The 19,270-nt window shown below is 42.2% G+C and overlaps 1 protein-coding gene across 4 annotated transcripts in view; it reads right to left on the minus strand.

Moving 5' to 3' along the window:
• The window catches only part of ptpn11b (protein tyrosine phosphatase non-receptor type 11b), a 153,055-nt gene that overhangs the window by 16,790 nt on the left and 116,995 nt on the right, over positions 1–19,270 (minus strand). For all 4 annotated transcript variants that reach the window (XR_010016116.1, XM_063033442.1, XM_063033441.1 and 1 more), the window contains exons 9-11: positions 17,426–17,569; positions 8,578–8,709; positions 5,026–5,180 (exon numbers count right to left, since the gene is read on the minus strand). Coding sequence is in view for 3 of the 4 variants with exons in the window: in XM_063033442.1 (XP_062889512.1) it covers positions 5,026–5,180; positions 8,578–8,709; positions 17,426–17,569 (431 nt within the window). In the remaining variant the exon portion in view is untranslated. The remainder of the gene's footprint in view (positions 1–5,025; positions 5,181–8,577; positions 8,710–17,425; positions 17,570–19,270) is intronic.

Here is a 19,270-nt window from a genome sequence, read left to right on the forward strand (position 1 = left end):
GAAACCTCTCAAATGTTGAAAGGCCTAGGCAGAGTGGATGTGAAGAGGATGTTTCCTATATTGGGGCAAGTCTAGGACCAGAGGGCACAGCTCAGATTACAAAGATGTCCCTTTAGAACAGAGATGAGGAGGAATTTTGTTAGCTAGACGGTAGTGAATCCATGGAGGCCAAGTCATTGAGTGTATTTAAAGCAGAGATTGATACATTCTTGATTAGTAAGGGTTACAAGGAGAAGGCAGGGGAATGGTATTGGGAGGGTTTGGCAGTGTAGGCTCGATGGGCGAAAAGGCCTAATTATGCTCTTATGGTTTATGGTCTTAGGACATTCATCAGCAATAAGTTACTTTTTTGGATCTCACTTATTTATACCGTTGAGGCCAAGCCAAATTTTAAAATGAAACTGAAGAAGTTTTGTCGTAGTTTAGTCAGGTAGTCAGATACCGTTGTTCTTTCATAGAGTCACAGAAAAGTACAGCACAGAAACAGGACCTTCAGTCCATCTAGTCCATGCTGAATTATTTAAAACTGCCTAGTCCCATCGACCTGCACCAGGACCATAGCCATCCATACAATTACTGCTATGTATCTAACCAAACTTCTCTTAAATGTGCCACGTTAATAGAAAGTATTTTTTTCCAGAGAGGAATTCTATGATTTCCAGGCTGAACTCTGCCGCTTAGGAGATTCAACCAGGCACTTCAACCTCAAGTTCAAGTTTGTTGTCATCTGACTGCACATATATATAAAACAAATGAAACAACATTCCTCCAGACCACAGTGCACTCACAAACATGTATCACGCACAGCACAAAAAACAAAATATTACCATAATAAAATATAATTCAGAATGCATGTAGTGCACAGCATGTGTAAACCGAAAGCAGTAAAAAGCTCGCCTTCATAGTGATGAGACCTCGGTGGTGGCAGGGTATTCATTAGTCTCACAGCCTGAGGGAAGAAGTTGTGACCCAGCCTGGCAGTCCTAGTCCCAATGCTCCTGTACCTCCTTCCTGACGGTATTGGGTCAAAGAGATTGTGAGATGGGTGGTAGGGATCCTCAACATGCTTGGGGGCTTTTTTCAGCAATGCTCCCAGTCAATATCTCAAATTTGGGGGACAGAGACCCTGGTGATCTTCTTGGCTGTTTCTATTATCCAGCTGCAATCTTTATTTTCTTTTTGATATGCTTTCCATGTTGGAGACATCAGACCACGTGGTTCCAAATGACAGTGAGCAACACAGAAAGATGCTGGGGGAATTCAGCAAGTCGGGCAACATTTGTGGAGGGGAATAAAACAGTTCTCCTTATTTCCAAATCTGATGAAGGGTTTCATCCCAAGACATCAACTTTCTATTTCCCTCCATAGATGTTGCCTGATCTGCTGAATTCCACCAGCATTTTGTGTGCGTTGCTCTGGATTTCCAGCACCTGCAGAATCTCTCGTGTCTCCACTCAGCATTCTCAGCACAGCTGATTTTGCTGGAGCACTGTGATTTTAAAGCTCATTAGGTTCTCTTTAATTTATTTATTCACTTGCTCTCCTTTGGAGCACATCAGCAACCCCAGCAGATTCCAATCGCCATTCCCAGCTCACAATGCTTACCTCATCACCTAACCCAGCACACCCTGAACTCTTAACTCCTAAGCTACTGAATACTGAAAGGTAGAGTGGATGTGCAGAGGATGTTTCCTATGGTGGGGGAGTCTAGGACCAAAGGGCACAGACTCAGAATAGAGGGACTTCCCTTTTGAACTGAGATAAGGAGGTATTTTTTTTAGCCAGAGGCTGGTGAATCTATGAAATTTGTTGCCACGGATGCTTGTGGGGGCCAGGTCTTTGGTAAATTTAAGGCAGAGATTAATATGTTCTTGATGAGTAAGGCAGTTAAGGGTTACTGGAAGAAGGCGAGAAAACCGGGCTGGAAAAAAATATAGCCGCAATTAAATGTCAGAGCGAGCTCGATGGGCAGAATGGCCTAATTTTGCTCCTGTATCTTCAGGTTTTATCTCTCAAAGCCCAGGCTTTGAATTGTGTCAATCTCTTGATCTAACCACACCCTCCCCCCTTCAAATTTCCCTACTTGCAGACCTCCTTCAAACCTAATGACTGACTTTCTGACTCAGACACTTTCCTTTGCCCCCACCCCAATGCCACACTGACTGTACTCTGACTCAGTGATGCTCCCCAGTGAACAAGCAGCAGCCAACTCCTCTCTCTGGTCTGATTACTGTTGATCAGCTCACTTCCCCTTGCTTTGAACTGATTCTTCCATTTAAAGATATTAACATTAACCTTGTGTAGAGTTGCTACACCTCCTTCAGATTTGCACCCCATCTCCTGTTCCTTTATAAGCATTGTTTAAATGTGCAAGGAAAAGCTTTTACTGTTCAGCGGCAGTCAATGCCTGGGATCTCAAGTACTACAGAATTCTAAGCAGCTTTCCAATATGTGATTCACTCTATAATGAAATAGATCTTAATTCCAGTTTTCAGTCAATTACTAACGATGAAATAAAAGATGTGCTTTTTTTTGTCACGTACATAGTGGTGGGGTGGAGAAATGTACATCTCTGCCAAAGGAGGTGTAAGGCACTCCATCCCTCCGCTGGCCAGCAGGTTACCCTTGAGCAAAGTGTAACACCTGCTTAGCTTCACCGCCCCCCCCCACCCCCCCACAATCAGGATCACGTGAAGCCATAGGAGCAGGTGGTGGATGGTCGTGTGAGCAGCTGGTGCACATCACATGTCTTGTTATGTGACCACTGACGCCAGGTAGACAATCTCTGAAGAGTATTGATAATGGCTGGGGTCACCCATCTTGTAAAGGCACGACCCAGAAGAAGGGCAGTTCAGTAGAAAAAAATTGCCAAAAACAATCATGGCCATGGATATAAGGAAGACCATGATCACCTATGTCAAACATCATGGCCATAATGATAATAGGCAGCATCTATGGAAAAGAGTAAACAGTGGACGTTATGGGCCGAGACCCTTCCCCAGTCCTGATGGAGGGTCTCGACCCGTAATGCCATCTGTTTTCTCTTTTCCATAGATGCAGCATGGCCTGCCAAGTTCCTCCAGCATTTTGTGCATTATTTTGGACTTCCAGCCGTTTGCAGATTTTCTCATAATGATGATGATGACACAGAGACAATGAAACATACAGTGAAATGCATCATTTGCATCAATGACCAACACAGTCCAAGAGTGTGCTGGGGGCAACCCCAAGTATCATCATGCTTCCAGCACCAACATAGCATGGCCACAACTCGCTCAGCCTAACCCACACGTACTTTTGAAATTCGTACTTTTGAATACCCAGACAATAGTCATGGAAAGAAAGTACAAACTACTTACAGACAGCAATGGGAGTTTAAGATCAATATTCAAGACTCAAGATTATTTATTGTCGTTCTTTACTACATGAGTGGGCACCATGATAGTGTAGCGGTTAGCGTTATGTTCTTACAGCTCAGGTGTTCCAGAGTTCAAAGTTAATTTCCAGTGCGATTCTGTAAGGAGTTTCTGTATGTGCTCCTGTGGAATGTGTGGATTTTCTCCAGGTCCTCCGGTTTCCTCCCACAGTCCAAAGATGTACCGGTTAGTAAGTTAATTAGTCAATGTAAACTGCCCTGTGATTAGGTCAGGGTTAATCGGGGTTGTGAGGTTGCTGGGGCAGCATGCCTTGAAAGGTGTATTGCTAAACAAATAAACGAGTGTGAAGGAGAGCAAAATGATTGTTACTCTGGATCTGCATTAAAAAACACACAATAAGCATAAAGAACACCATAAAACACAATAAATATTACTATATAAGCAATCCTATAAAACAAAATGTATAAGTAACTGTTATACACATAAACACGAGAAAACCTGCAGATGCTGGAAATCCAAGCCACATACACAAAGTGCTGGAGGAATCAGCAGGTTAGGCAGCATCGATGGAAAAGAGCAAACAGTCGATGTTTCATGCCAAGACCCTTCTTCAGTCTTAAGGAAGGGTCTTGGCCCAAAAAGTCGACTTTTACTTTTTTCCGTAAACGCTGCTTGACATGCTGAGTTCCTCCAGCATTTTGTGTGTGTCATATACACAGACTGATTATAGTGGTGGTGGGGTTGGTTAGTGGGTGGAACTGTTGATCAGCCTGATGACTTGGGGGAATTAATTGTTTTTGGGTCTAGGAGTCCTAGCCACACCCTTCCCCATGGGAGGGAAGAGAAGATGGTGGCGCGACGCAGCTCACAGCGGCCACTCCAGTGATGTTTGTTATTTGTCAAGTAGGGTGCCGTGCACAATCCTGATTTGATGGAGACGGACGTGAGAGCATGGAGGAAGATCTGGTGAAACTTCTGAAATGCCTGCTTCGCTGCTGCTGCTACTGTGTTGTCCAGAATCTCCGGAGGGTAAGGCCTCGAGTCCTCGACTTTGCTTGTTGCTCAGCGGCCGGGGCGGGGTTGAAGCACTTGGCAGAGGATGGTGCTTGGAGAGGCTGTGTCGAAGGGGCTGGTTGGAGGCTCGAAGTTTTCGGACGGACTCAGGTGCTTCTAATGGCACTGCACCAGCAGGTTTGCGGCGCTTGGAGGTTCATGGCAGGGAGAGTTTCTCCCTTCTGCCGTCTGCGTGAGATGATGAGGCTATTGGGACTTCGAGACTTTTTTTTACTGTGCCCATGGTCTGCTCTTTATCAAATTATGGTATTGCTTTGCACTGTTGTAACTATATGTTATAATTATGTGGTTTTCTAAGTTTTAGTCTTGGTTTGTCTTGTGTTTCTTGTGATATCGTTCTGGAGGAACGTATCATTTTTTAATGCATGCATTTCTAAATGACAATAAACGAGGACTGAGTGTCCTCATAATCTAATCTTCTGATTGCCGGTAATGTAAAGGGTGACGCTAACCACTACACTACTGCACCATCCCGTTATCCTAGAAACTACTGCTGTCTGTATGTTGAGCTGAAGCTATATTCAGTGGTCAATTTACAGTAATCCAAAGGCCATTTTGCAAATGATTCAGATACCTGCAGTGCACTATAATGGGCCCAGTGTCTGGGATACTTTGCTGTGTTCTGTTTACTTGGTCCAAGAAGCTTAATACTCCTCCTGGTTCGTTGGGAACCCCATGGTCAGGCCAGCTGAGGTACTGATAGTGCCATACGTGCCGAGGACGTTCGTTCTGTGTGAAATAAAATCATCAAATGTTAGCATATTTTCACTTTCCTAGTCCCTACTGTAACTCTACCATCGGCAGCCCTAAACCTGGTTGCAAAAAGAGGAGGGTTGGGCATGAGACTAGAAACTAGAAACCCAGAGCTATGCCATACCAACAGAAGCTCCAAAGACTTTATCCCTGGGAGAGGAAGGATCTTCGAAGATGGGCCACACCTGGGGACAACTTGAAAGACTGGCCCAGGACAGAGATGCTGTTGGTGGCCTATGCCTCAGTAGAGGGTGACGGGCTAAGAAGTCCGCGCTGTACTATATCAATAGCAGAAGATGCTGCCCTCTCAGCAGCAAGTAAACTACTGGTAACCAAAAAAATACAATGATAATTAAAACAATGACTATTTCTTAGTTTCTAATCTCTAATTTATTTAGAGATGCAGCACCATAACAGGTGCTTCCAACCCAACAAGCGCACACCACCCAATTACACCCAAGTAACCAAGTAACTACTGCCCCATATGTTTTTGGAATGTGGGAGGAAAGCGAAGCACCCAGAGGAAAGACATTCAATCATGGGGAGAAGGTAAAAACTCTTTACAGACAGTGGCAGGAATTGAACCCGGGTTGCCAGTGCTGTAATAGAGTTATGCTAACCACTACACTGCCATGACACCTTTTTTTTAAACCTTTCAACAAATAAGAAATGCTGCGCATGATCAATCAATGATTTGTGTTAAAATTTTTCCTACACGTAAAACATTTTATGGGTCTTGTACTAGAGACCAATACTGACATCATTAAAATATTATTGTATCGCAATGTGCTTACTACTGTGAGAATTTTTAATTCACAAATTGGCAAACCAGTTCAACAAGGGGTCTTTGACCTGAAATGTTAACTCTGCCTCTTCTCTCCACAGATGCAGCCTGACCTGCTGAGTATTTCCAGTATTTTCTGGTTTTAATTTGCTTGCAACAAGATTCCATTAACAGCATAACATAAATACTCAGTTAATGTCATTCTTGTAATATTAAGCTGAGTAATTGGTCTTAAAACAGAAAAAACTGCTGCTTTTTCTTCAATGGCAAGGTGCAATGGCATCCACCTACACTGAAAGACAAAGACCTAGGTCTACCATCACATCTTAAGTGAAAACCTACAAAGATATAGTTTGTGCAGATTCAATACGTCATCTAAAACTTTGACAAACTTCTATAGATTCACCCAATATTCCACTGAAACATCTTAACTGGATTTGTAGAACCTAAAACATTCCTGTGAAGCCACCTCAGTCTCAAATCCCTTACTGGAAAGTTTCAAGCTTATAATACTCTGGATGAAATTCTAATCAACTGTAAACTCAAAGGAGATGTGAGGGGCAAGTTTTTTCACACAGATGGTGGTAGAGGCAGATACATTAGGGATTTTTAAGAGACGTTTAGATAAGCACATGGATAGGGCGTAGGATTTAACATAATTCATGTGGATAGTCAAAAGCTTTTTCCCAGGGCTGAAATGGCTATCATGAGAGGGCACAGTTTTAAGGTGCTTGGAAGTAAGTACAGAGGTGATGCCAGGAGTTTTTTATGCAGAGAGTGATGAGTGCGTGGAATGGGCTGCCGGTGATGGTGGTGGAGGCGGAAATGATAGAGTCTTTTAAGAGACTCTTGGATAGGTACATAGAGCTTAGAAAAATAGAGAGCTACGGGTAACCCTAGGTAATTTCTAAGGTAAGGACATATTCGGCACAGCTTTATGGGCCGAAAGGCCTGTATTGTGCTGTAGGGTTTCTATGTTTCTATGTTTCTAACTCAGGGCTTCGGAGTTCAGAGTTCAATTTCAGCACTGCCTGTGAGGAGTTTGTACAGTACGCCCTCCCCGTGAATGTACGGGTTTCCTTCGGGTGCTCTGGTTTCCTCACACAGTTTAAAGAAGTACCAGTTAGTAGGTTAACTTTGGTCACTGTAAATTCTACTGTGATTAAGCTATTGTTAAATAGCTGGGCTGCTGGGCAGTATGGCTCGTTGGACCAGACGGGCCTGTCTGTGTTGTATCCCGAAATAAATGTGAGGGAAGTGGAAGGCTTGAGCATTGTTTTGTCACAAGGGGGTGCTGGAAGCCGACCCAAATGCAAGAACAGACACTGAAGTACTAGGAACAGGACAAGGCAAGAGGGGCGCTGGGATCCGACCCAAATGCAAGAACAGACACTGAAGTACTAGGAACAGGACAAGGTTTATTAAGAAAGCAAGGGGAATCAGGAAGAAACGACGCTGGACATGGACACAGGCTCTGGACGAGGCATGGACACCGGGCCTGGGCTAGGACTAAGAATAGGAAAGCGGGACCAGGACACAGAACTTGGAACTAGGAGCCTGGGCTAGGACTCCGAGCCAGAGACTGGACAGAACCTGGGTCTTGACTCTGGCTCGGACCCAGGATCTAGGCCAGGATAAGACGTGACAATAGGACTGGACGTGGAACTCCTGCACAGGACAAGGCACATGGACAGGACAAGAACACAAAGCCTTGACTTGGACAGGATGAGGTTCTTGGACTAAGCTTAGACAAGACAAGGTTCTTGGATGTGGTTTGGACTAGACCAGGTTCTTGGACGTGGCTTGGACTAGACCAGGTTCTTGGACGTGGCTTGGACTAGACCAGGTTCTTGGATGTGGTTTGGACTAGACCAGGTTCTTGGACGTGGCTTGGACTAGAAGAGGGACTCCTGGACAGGACGAGGGAACTCCAGCACAGGACGTGGCTCTTGAACTAGATTTGTCTCAGCTCTTGGACTTGGCTGGGTTAGGCTCTAGGGTACGGAGCCGGGACTCCTACTTGGGCTCGGAGCCACCAAGACCCTTCTAGGACGCAGGGCCGGGACCCTTTCTTAAACGCAGGGGCTGGGATGCTTTCCAGGATGCAGGGCCAGGACCCTTTTTAGGACACAGGGCTGGGATGACTGCTGAGGATATTTGCCGAGGTAACTGCCGAAGATACTTGATGAGGTCGCTGCCGAGGATACTTGACGAAGATTCTGACGAAGTGGCAGATGAAGGTTGCAGGCGAGGTAACCGTCGGGGATTCAGAAGGGAGGGGAAGGGAACAGTCCAGCAGGGAATCCTTGGTTTGCAGAGGTATTTATGTGCCAGCCCAAAACGAGAATTAAGGCACCCAATGAAACAAGTGAAAACAGGAAAACCCGGAATAAGGATCGATGAACCAGACCATGAACTGGAATGCGGATTTCAAGGGCCGGACCATGACATATTTAGGCAGAAGGGATTAGTTTAGTTAGCAATTTGATCACCAACTTAATTGGTTTGGCATAACATTGTGGGCCAAAGGCCTGTTCCTGTGTTGTACTGTTCATCATTCTATGTTGTATGTTCTAATTGCATAGTTACCCGGTCTAGTCGCATAACCTCCAGGTCTCGTACAATATAATCTTGTGCCATGCGTTCTTCCAGATTCCGCACAGATAACATGCCATACTCTGTTGATGTTTTGACATCTGGCCAGTAGCGAACGCATTTACACTGCAAGGAAGAGATAATGAAGAATAATTGTGCAATACTCAAACTCCGACAACAAAAATATTCATAATGTATGAGCCGATTTGAAATAAATCCTCTCTTTCTGAAGGATGTTAGGGGCTTTGCTACGCATGCAATGGAAACAGGGCTTGTTTTAGTATTGCTGCTTTGTTGCTCAGTAAAGCGTACTAATTACTTCAAAGAACATGATTTATTTTAACACTATAGAGTGAGTTTTGTGATGAAGGTACAAATATCATGCTTGGACATGTATCAAGAGTCAGGATTACACAGAAATCAACAACATAGTTTTTATTTATTTTTATTTAGAGATACAGCATGGCAACAGGTCCTTCTGGCTCAGTGAGCCTGTGCCACCCAATTAATCCCATGTGGCTAATTATCCTACCGACCTGTACATTATTGGACTGTGGGAGGAAACCGGAGCCCCTGGGAAAAACCTTGGTCATGGGGAGAATGTACAAACAGCAGCAGGAATTGAACCTGGGTCACTGGCGATGTAATAGCTTTATGTTAACCACTACACTACCATGCTGCCCTTAAATGACATTTTATGTTGATGGTTTATCAGTCCTGAAGAAGGGTCTTGGCCCAAAATGTTGACTCTTTATTCAGAATCAGAATCAGGTTTAATATCACTGGCATATGTCGTGAAACTTGTCGCTATGCTGCTGCGGTACATTGCAATACAGAATAATAAAACACTGTAAATGATAGTAAGATAGAAGTAAATCTATATTTAAAAAGTTACATTAAGTAAGTAATCAAAAAGAAAAATTTTAACAAGCAGTGAGGTAGTGTTCATGGGTTCAACGTCCATTCAGAAATCTGACGGCAGAAGGAAAAAAGCTATTCCTAATTGTTGAGTGTGTGCCTCCTTCCTGATGGTAGTAATGAGAGGAGGGTGATGAGGCTCCTTAATGATGGATGGTGCCTTTCGGAACTTTTGGTAGCACCATTAAGAAGGCGATTTGTGTGAGCAACTCTTGATGGAAATCATCAAATATTCCCATTTTAGACTGCTAGAGCTGAAGTCCATATGGACAATATCATAAGCGACATTGTTTTAAGGCGTTGAAAAAATCGATTGCTACTCAAAGTTGATAGATCTCTTTATTCCCTTCATTGATGCTGGAAGGATATACTGGCTATGGAGGTGATGCAGAGGCATGAAAGTTGTTTCCACTGGTAGATGAGACTAGAACTAGGGGACATAGCTTCAAGAAGTGGCGGAGTAAATTTAGGATGGAAATGAGGAGGAACTGCTTTTCCCAAAGAGTGGTGAATCTGTGGAATTCTCTACCCAATGAAGCGGTGGAGGCTACCTTAGTAAATATATTTAAGACGAGGTTGGATAGATTTTTGCATAGTAGGGGAATTAAGGGTTATGGGGAAAAGGCAGGTAGGTGGAGATGAGTCCATGGTCAAATCAGCCATGATCTTATTGAATGGTGGAGCAGGCTCAATGGGCCAGATGGTCTACTCCTGCTCCTATTTTTTATGTTCTGAACTGCTGAGTTCCTCCAGCATTTTGAGTGTGTTGCTCTGGATTTCCAGCATCTACAGAATCTCTTGGTTTATGATGGTTTATTGTGCTCTCATTAAAATAATTGGCTTGAGCTACTGTCATGTAGTGGCATTTGTATTTATGTCAAAAATGCATTGTATACCAAATGGGGTAGCAAATTTAAACATCTATTCTTGTGCCCTGCAGGAACAAACATTCTTAACAGCTGTGTAAGATTACAAAAATAAAATAAAATACATAAGCACAGGAAATCAAGGCAACATACACATAAAATGCTGGAGGAACTCAGCAGGTCAAGCAGCAGCTATGGAAAGGAATCAATAGTTGACATTTCTGGCTGTGATCCTTCATCAGGATTGAATCAACTACGTATTTTTTCAATCCTTGAAGGACTGTGGATATGCTTGGGTGAATGGAAGGAAGGAAAGGGGCTTGTTTTGCTGTTCTGTTGCTTGTTGTATTTATTCTGTGTGGCTCTGCCAAGCACTTGTGGGCATGTTGTATTGGTGCCAAAATGCGTGTCAACATTTGCAGAGTGCCACCCAGCATATCCCTGGGTGTTTTGCTTATTAATGCAAATAACTCTCTGATTAACTAGGTGTTTTTGCTCACAGCACTGCCGCTCACTGGATGTTGTTTGTATTTCTCACTATTCTTTTGTAAACTCTAGAGATTGTTGTGTGTGAAAATCCCAGGAGATCAGCAGTTTCTGAGATATACAAATCACCCAGTTTGTCACCAACAATCGGTCCACAGTCAAAGTCACTTAGATCACATTTTTTTGCCATTCTGAAACTTGATCTGAACAACAATTGAACCTCTTGACCAGGTCTGCCTGGCTTTGATGCATTAAGTTGCAACCACATAATTGGCTGATTAGATACTTGCATTAATAAGGAGGGGTACAGATATCCCTAATAAAGTGGACACTGAGTATATTTAGCATATAGAGCAAAAAGCTGAGTATGAATTATTTACAAAAGTACCTCCTCAATTCTAATTTATTTATAACCTCTAAATTGAGAGCTTGTGTAATCAGCAGAATATATGCAAGTAAGTGATTCATGTAGTGGAAATACTTCCGAGAGAGAAATGAAGACACACCCTACACTTAAAGCAATGACAGCAGGTCACTAAGCCGTACATTTTGTTTGGTAGCACTTCCATGAAGTACCTTGGAGAAAATGCAGATGACAGAAAAACAAGGTAAACTCTGGGATTTATGTAATTCACTACGCAAGATAGGATATTAGTCTCCAACTATAGACCATAAGACATAGGAGCAGAATCAGGACAATTGGCCCATTAAGTCTGCTCCACCATTCCACCATGGCTAATTTACTACTACTCTCAATCTCATTCTCCTGCCTTCTCCATATAATCTTTGACACCCTAACTAATTAAGAATCTATCAACCTCCACTTTAAATATAAGACATAAGACCATAAGATATAGGGGCAGAATTAGGCCATTTGGCCCATCGAGTCTATCTGCCATTCAATCATGGCTAATACATTTCCCCCCTCCTCAGCCCCACTCCCCTGCCTTCTCCTCATAACCTTTGATGCCATGTCCAGTGAAGAACCTATCAAGTACTGCTTTAAATACACTCAGTGAACTGGTCTCCACAATTGCCTGTGGTAACAAATTCACCACCTTCTGTCTGAAGAAATGTCTCCGCATCTCTGTTTTAAGTGGATGCCCCTCTGTCCTGAGGCTGTGCCCTCTTGTCCTAGACTCTCCCACCATGGGAAACATCCTTTCTGCATCTACTTTGTGTAGGCCTTTCAACATTCGAAAGGTTTCAATGAGATACACCCTCATCCTACTAAGTTCTGGTGAGTACAGACCCAGAACTATCAAATGTTCCTCATATGATAACCCTTTCATTCCCGGAATCATCTTTGTGAACCTTCTCTGAACTCTCTCCAATGCCAACACATCTTTTCTTAGATCAGGAGCCCAAAACTGTTCACAATACTCAAGGTGAGGCCTCACCAGTGCTTTATAAAACCTCAGCATCACATCCCTGCTCTTGTATTCTAGACCGCTTGAAATGAATGCCGATACAGCATTTGCCTTTCTCACCACTGACTCTACCTGCATGTTAACCTTTAGGGTGTTCTGTATTAGGACTCCCAAGGCCCTTTACATCTCAGATTTTTGGATTTTCTCCCCATTTAGAAAATAGTCTGCACATTTACATTTTCTACCAAAGTGCTTGACCATGCATTTGCCAACATTGTATTTCATTAGCCACTTCCTTGTCCATTCTCCTAATCTGTTGAAGACCTTCCACAGCCTACCTGTTTCCTCCACACTACCATCTCCTCCCCCAATCTTCGTATCATCTCCCAAACTTGACAACAAAGCCATCTATTCCATCATCTAAATCACTGATATACAGCCTAAAAAGCAGTCCCAACACTGACCCATGTGGAAAACCACTAGTCACTGTCAGCCAACCAGAAAAGGATCCTTTTATTCCCACTCACTGCCTTCAATCAATCAACCAAAGCTCTAACCATGCCAGTAACTTTCCTAATACCATAGGCTCTTAACCTGGCAAGCAGCCTCATGTGTGGCATCTTGTCAAAGGCCTTCTGAAAGTCCAAATATACAACATCCATTGCATTTCCTTTATCTATCCCACTTGTAATCTCCTCAAGGAGTTCCAACAGGTTTGTCAGGCAAGAGTTCCCTTAAGGAAACCATGCTGACTTTGTCCTATCTTGTCCTGTGTCACCAAGTACTCTGAAACCACATCCCTGACAATTGACTCCAACATCTTCCCAACCACAGAGGTCAGGCTAACTGGTCTATAATTTTGTTTCTGCTGCCTTCCTCCTTTCTTAACAAGTGGAGTGACATTTGCAATTTTCCAGTCCTCTGCCGCGAACCCAGAGTCCAATTATCATTACTAATGCCACAACAATCTCTACTGCTACCTCCTTCAGAACCCTCGGGTGCAGTTCATCTGGTCCGGGTGACTTATGTACCCTTAGGTCTTTCAGCTTTTTGAGCACCTTCTCCCTTGTAGTAGTAACTGCACTCACTTCTCTTCCCTCACACCCTTCAACATCTGGCACACTGCTAGTGTCTTCCACAGTGCAAACTGATGCAAAATATTCATTTGCCATCTCTTTTTCCCTCATTATTATTTTTTCTTGCCCCATTTTCTAGTGGTCCTATATCCACTCTCATCTCTCTTTTTTATTTTTTTTCATACTAGAAAAAGCTTTTACTATCCACTTTGATATTGTTTGCTATCTTGCTTTCATATTTTATCTTTTCCCTCCTAATAATTCTTTCAGTTGCTCTCTGTAGGTTTTTTAAAAACTCCCAATCCTCTACTTTACCACTATTGCATGCCCTCTTTTTTGCTTTTACATTAGTTTTGACTTCCCTTGTCGGCCACGGTTGTACTATTTTGTCATTTGAGTATTTCTTTGTTTTTGGAATACACCTATGCTGCATCTTCCTCATTTTTCGCAGAAACTCACATCATTGTTGCTTTGCTTTCATCCCTGCAAGCATCATCTTCCAATTAACTTTGGCCAGTTCCTCTCTCATACCACTGTAATTTCCTTTACTCTACTGAAAACCTGCTAAGTCAGATTTTATTTTCTCCCTATCAAATTTCATGGTGAACTCAATCATATCGTGATCCTGCCTTCCAAGGGTTCATTTACCTTAAGCTCCCTAATCACCTCTGGTTCATTACATAACACCCAATCCAGTACAGTTGATCCCCTAGTAGGCTCAACGACAAACTACTCTAAAAAGCCATCTCGTAGGCATTCAACAAACTCACTCTCTTAAGAGCCATTACCAACCAGATTTTCCCAATTGGCTTGCATGTTGAAATCTTCCATGACTTCCACTGCCCTTTTGATATGCTGTTTCTATTTCCCATTGTAATCTGTGGTCCACATCCCAGCTACTGTTGGGAGGCCTGTATATAACTGCCATCAGGGTCCTTTTACCCTTACAGTTTCTTAACTCAACACACAAGTTTCAACATCTTCCAATTCTACGTCACATTTTTCTACTGATTAGATGCCATTCTTTACCAGTACTGTATTTGCTACTCTTTTTGATTCTGCATCCCTAATGCATCGATACTCACCCTGCTGGCTGCAATTTTGTCCCCTCATCCGCCTGCCCTTCCTGACAATCCTATCCTGAGTCCCTTCACTCTGGTTCCCACCCCCTGCCAAATTAATTTAAACCCTTCCCAGCAGCTCTAACAAACCTGCCCATGAGAATATTGGTCCCCTTCAGGCTCAGGTGCAACCCATCACTTTTGAGCAGGTCATACCTCCTCCAGAAGAGATCCCAATGATCCAGGAACCTGAAGCCCTGCCCCCTGCACTAGCTTCCAAGCCACACATTAATCTGCCAAATCAACCAGTTTCTACCCTCACTGGCGCATGTCAAAGGCAGCAATCCAAAAATTACTACCCTGGAGGTCTTACTTCTCAGCTTCCTACCTAGCCCTCTAAATTCTCTTTTCAGGACCCTTTTGCTTTTCCTTCCTATGTCATTCATATCAATATGTACCAAGATATATACCTGCCCTCTCTCCCTCTGTAAAATGCTATGGATGCAATCCAAGACACCCCTGACCCAAAATATACCCAATGACTTCGCCTCTACAGCCACAATGAATTCCACAGTATATTTAGGAGAGAGTCTGACAGATTGTCGGCAATGGCTAAACATGGCCAGTACGAGATTTATACAGAATACGGCCACAAAAAAGCAGCATGTGTCATCAAGGATCCCCATCATCCAAGGCATGCTCTCTTCTCACTACTGCCACCAGGCAGGAGGTAAAGGAGCCTTAGGTGCCACACACCAGTTTCAGGAACAGTTATCACTCTACAACCATCAGGCTCCTGAAATGGTGTGGATACCTTCACTCACCTCAACACTGAGCTGATTCCACAACCTCTCGATTCACTTTCAAAGGCTCTAGAACTCATGTTCTCAGTATTTGCACAATTTAGCTTCTTTTGCATATTGGCTGTTTGTCAGTTTTTGTTTCTGTATAGTTTTTCATAAATTCTTTTGTATTTTCTTGATTTTTTTTCTTGTAAATGCTGCAAGAAAATCAATCCCTAAGAAGTATATGGTAATATATATGTACTTGGATAATAAATTTACGTTGAAATTTAAAAGCTGGAATATCTGGAAATACAGAATTAGAATACCAAATTTTCCATAAAGCTGGACATACTAATACACTGGACAACAAAGATTTTGCTTCCTGAATGCCTTTAGGTGTATCTTATGAATATTGGGCTACTGATCATGAAAATCACCATGAAATTTCCCTATCACGCACTATTTTTTGAAATCACTTACGTTTACTATTTCAATTCATAATTCAAGTCAATTAAAATGTTGCCTACAATGTAAGCTGGAAAGTTTCCTATCTTGCCCAGGCATGCTTGGGCACACTTAGGTGGCGCGGCTGCTGCATGGCAGGACAGGTTTTAGTAATAATTATTGGGTTCAGGACTGTAAGGATAGAATTTGCTATTACCAGGCACAAAAATTTCTATGAAGGATTTTGATATTTGAGACAGGTGCTTCCCAGAATAACTGATGCCAAGATTAAGGAAAGTGTTTTTGTTGATCCTCAAATCAAACAGGTTATCAATGACAGGCAATTTGAAGAATTTCTAGTGGGACCAGAGAAAATCACATGAAATGCATTCAAGGAAGTTGTTGGAATTTTTATCGGCATCTACAGAGCACCTAACTATATGCAGCTGGTTGAAAGCATGCTTCAAGCATATAAAACCATGAAATGCAACATGTCACTAAAGATTCATTTTCTGCATTCCTATTTAGACTTCTTCCCTGCAAATCTTGGTGCAATTAGTGACCAGCATGGTGAAAGGTTTCACCAGGACATTGCAGCATGGAGAAAAGATACCAGGACAACTGGAATCCATCAATGCTAGCGAATTATTGTTGGACACTTAAGCAAGAAGCCTCAGACACTATGTACAAATGAAAATCATTAACAAAATATTTTTAACTCAGTTGAACTATTGCAAAGCATCAGCACCATTATGCAATTAAACACATTATATTCAATAAAAGTTGATTTGTTGTTTTTCCAAATTCCTACGTGATGCAAGTAGTCTGAAATTATATGTGTTCATCTTCAAGCAGTCTATCATAAACAAAGAAAATTCTGAGGAAGCAACACTTTTGAAAAAATATGTTGTCCAGTGTAATGTGGTCAACCACTTAATCTGCATGATATAATAGTTTACACAGGAAGCCAATAGCAGCCTTTTGTCATGTGGTTTATTCATCTGGTGACCTACATGTTTATTGGATTCAAAAAGATCTTGGTTCCTCTCCTGGCTTTTTTTTGGTTTTCTGCTGTTAGAAGGAAGAGAAAAGAAATGTGCTTGCTCTATTAGAAATCTCCCGCTCCCAGGCAGAGCTGTTCTGATGCAAATATGCATATGGCAGAGACGGGCAGCAAGCTGCTTATTTCTAAAGGACATCAAAGATGAGTGTGAATGCATTCTCATTTGTGATCTAAGTACAACTACTTTACAAAAGGCTCCTGATAACCTATTTCCTAATTTCCGAGTTAACCCTTTATATAGCCTATTATTTAACCTTTTGTGAAGCTGCTTGGTTCTTTTGCTAGCTATTTTCTTTAAGCAAGTTTACATAAATTTCTAAGTTCATACAATTTTACGTTTATTGTCGTCTGACTGTACATATATACAACCAAACAAAACAATGTTCCTCCAGACCACAGTGCACCCACAAAACATATGTCACACACAGCACATAAAGCAAATTACTACCTCAAATAAGTTAATAAAATATTTAAAATGCATGTAAAGTGCATAGCGCGGATAAACAGTAAACAGTACAATAAACAGTAAACAGCTCATTGTCCAAGTGATGAGACTTTGGTGGTGGCAGGGTATTCATTAGTCTCACAGCCTGAGGGAAGAAGCTGTTACCCAGTCTGGCAGTCCTATTCTGGTGCTCCTGTAGCTCAGGAGCATCAACCAATCTTGTTTTAATTATATTTTCACAAAATTTAAAATGAATTTTTATGACATAACAATTATAATAAGCAGTTTGCCCAAGCATAGGACTGTATACATATAGTGGCAGACTTACCTTTCCTCTTTCTATTTCTTTGGTTGTCATGACAATAACATGAGCATTTTCCTGGTAAATCATTTTCCAAAAATCATTGATGGTATTCTGAAGACAGCCTTGTGTTGCAATGTAGTTTTTACAGTCATCTCCATTTTTCCCATTCTTCATGTTTATGTGGAGAAAGAAAATAATTTGTTCAAATGCACAAACTTTCAGTTTTTAAGACCACAAGAGATAGGAGCAAAATTAGGCCATTTGGCCCATGATGTCTGCACTGCCATTTGATCTTGGCTGATTAACTTTCCGTCTCAATCCCCTTCTTCTGCCTTCTCTATGTAAACTTATTAATTAAGAACCTATCAACCTCTGCTTTAAATACACCCATTTGGCCTCCACAGCCATCTGTGAAAATGAATTCCACAGATTCTCCCCACTCTGACTAAGGAAATTCCTCATCTCTGTTCTAAAGGAATGCTCTTATATTTTGAGGCTGTGTCCTCTGATTCTAGACTCCCACATTCTGGATAACGTTAAACAGTTTGGAAATGGAGCACATACTTGTTCAGGCATCATACATGCTCTTCCACAAAAAAATTCATTGCTTGTATCGGCATGAATCAGCTGTGATAACATGGCTCATTGGCCTAATTGTGCTACCCATGCAGATGCCAGTAGCAGCAAACATTAAAGCCACGATGAAAAGTGACTGAGTAGACCACTGCAATTCTGAACCAATGGAGTATTTAGTATAGACAAAACAATGTGTTTTCCGGTTTAAGATTGCACTAGTGAAGCAGAGCGACGACTTGCTGGCAGCATACAAAACTATAAATTACTGCATTAATCACACCTTTTCTCAGATATGATCAGTGCAATGAATAACCTGTAATTTCCCTTTTGGAATTGAGCTTTTGTACAACCTTGCATTTTTGCAGTGTGAATTGAAGTCTCGAAGGTGCAGACAATTGTGGTGTGGTGGGTATAGGCTGAATTAAGGTGGCAGGGCTCAGGCCTGAGAGTGGGGAATGAGCTAATGTTTGGCCATTGCTGGAGTAGACTTGGAGGCGATTTGATGTGGCAGAACTGAGGCGAGGCGGCAGGACCCAGGTGTGGGTCTGAGAGCAAGGCACGACCTGTAGTTTGGCTGATTTAAGCTCCGGGCCAGATTGATAAGGTCAGGGTATTGGGGCCAGAGGCAAGGGACAGGCCAGAGTTCAGCTTGTTGCTCTGCGAGATCTACTCACTCTGCACTGAACAAAGGCTGGGCCTGCAACTAATGAGCTTCAGTTCTGAATGTTGTTTGCTTACTTTTGTTGTTTGCACAATTTACTTTTTTTTCTGCATTTTTGGCGTTTGATGGTCTTTTATTAATGGGTTCTATTGGGGTTCTTTGTTTGTGGTTGCCTGTAAGGAGACGAATCTCAAGGTTGTATATAGTACACATACTTGGGTAATAAATGAACTTTGAAAATGTGTGACTGTCTGTTGAATATTGAATAAGGACACTGACTTCACAAATTAACATGGGGAAGGATTTCAAGATTCAAGATTGTTTAATGTCATTTCCAGTACAAAAGTATACAGGAGAATGAAATAATTGTTACTCTGGATGCAATGCAGCTCAAAAAATATTCAAAAAGGTAAAGAACACAATAATAAAAAAACAGAATAGATATCAATACATAAGATAGCTTCTATACACAGATTGATTGTATGTCCATAAAGTGACACTAGGCACAGGTGTTTCTGACAGGAAATGATAATGTAGTGGTGGTTGGGGGTGTGGAGGGGTGGGTGAGTGGGTGGTGTTGTTGTTCAGCCTTACGGCGGGGAAAGTAACTGTTTTTGAGTCTGGTGGTCCTG

This window comes from Mobula hypostoma, chromosome 25 (assembly GCF_963921235.1).
Source record: "Mobula hypostoma chromosome 25, sMobHyp1.1, whole genome shotgun sequence".
NCBI classification, from domain to species: domain Eukaryota; kingdom Metazoa; phylum Chordata; class Chondrichthyes; order Myliobatiformes; family Myliobatidae; genus Mobula; species Mobula hypostoma.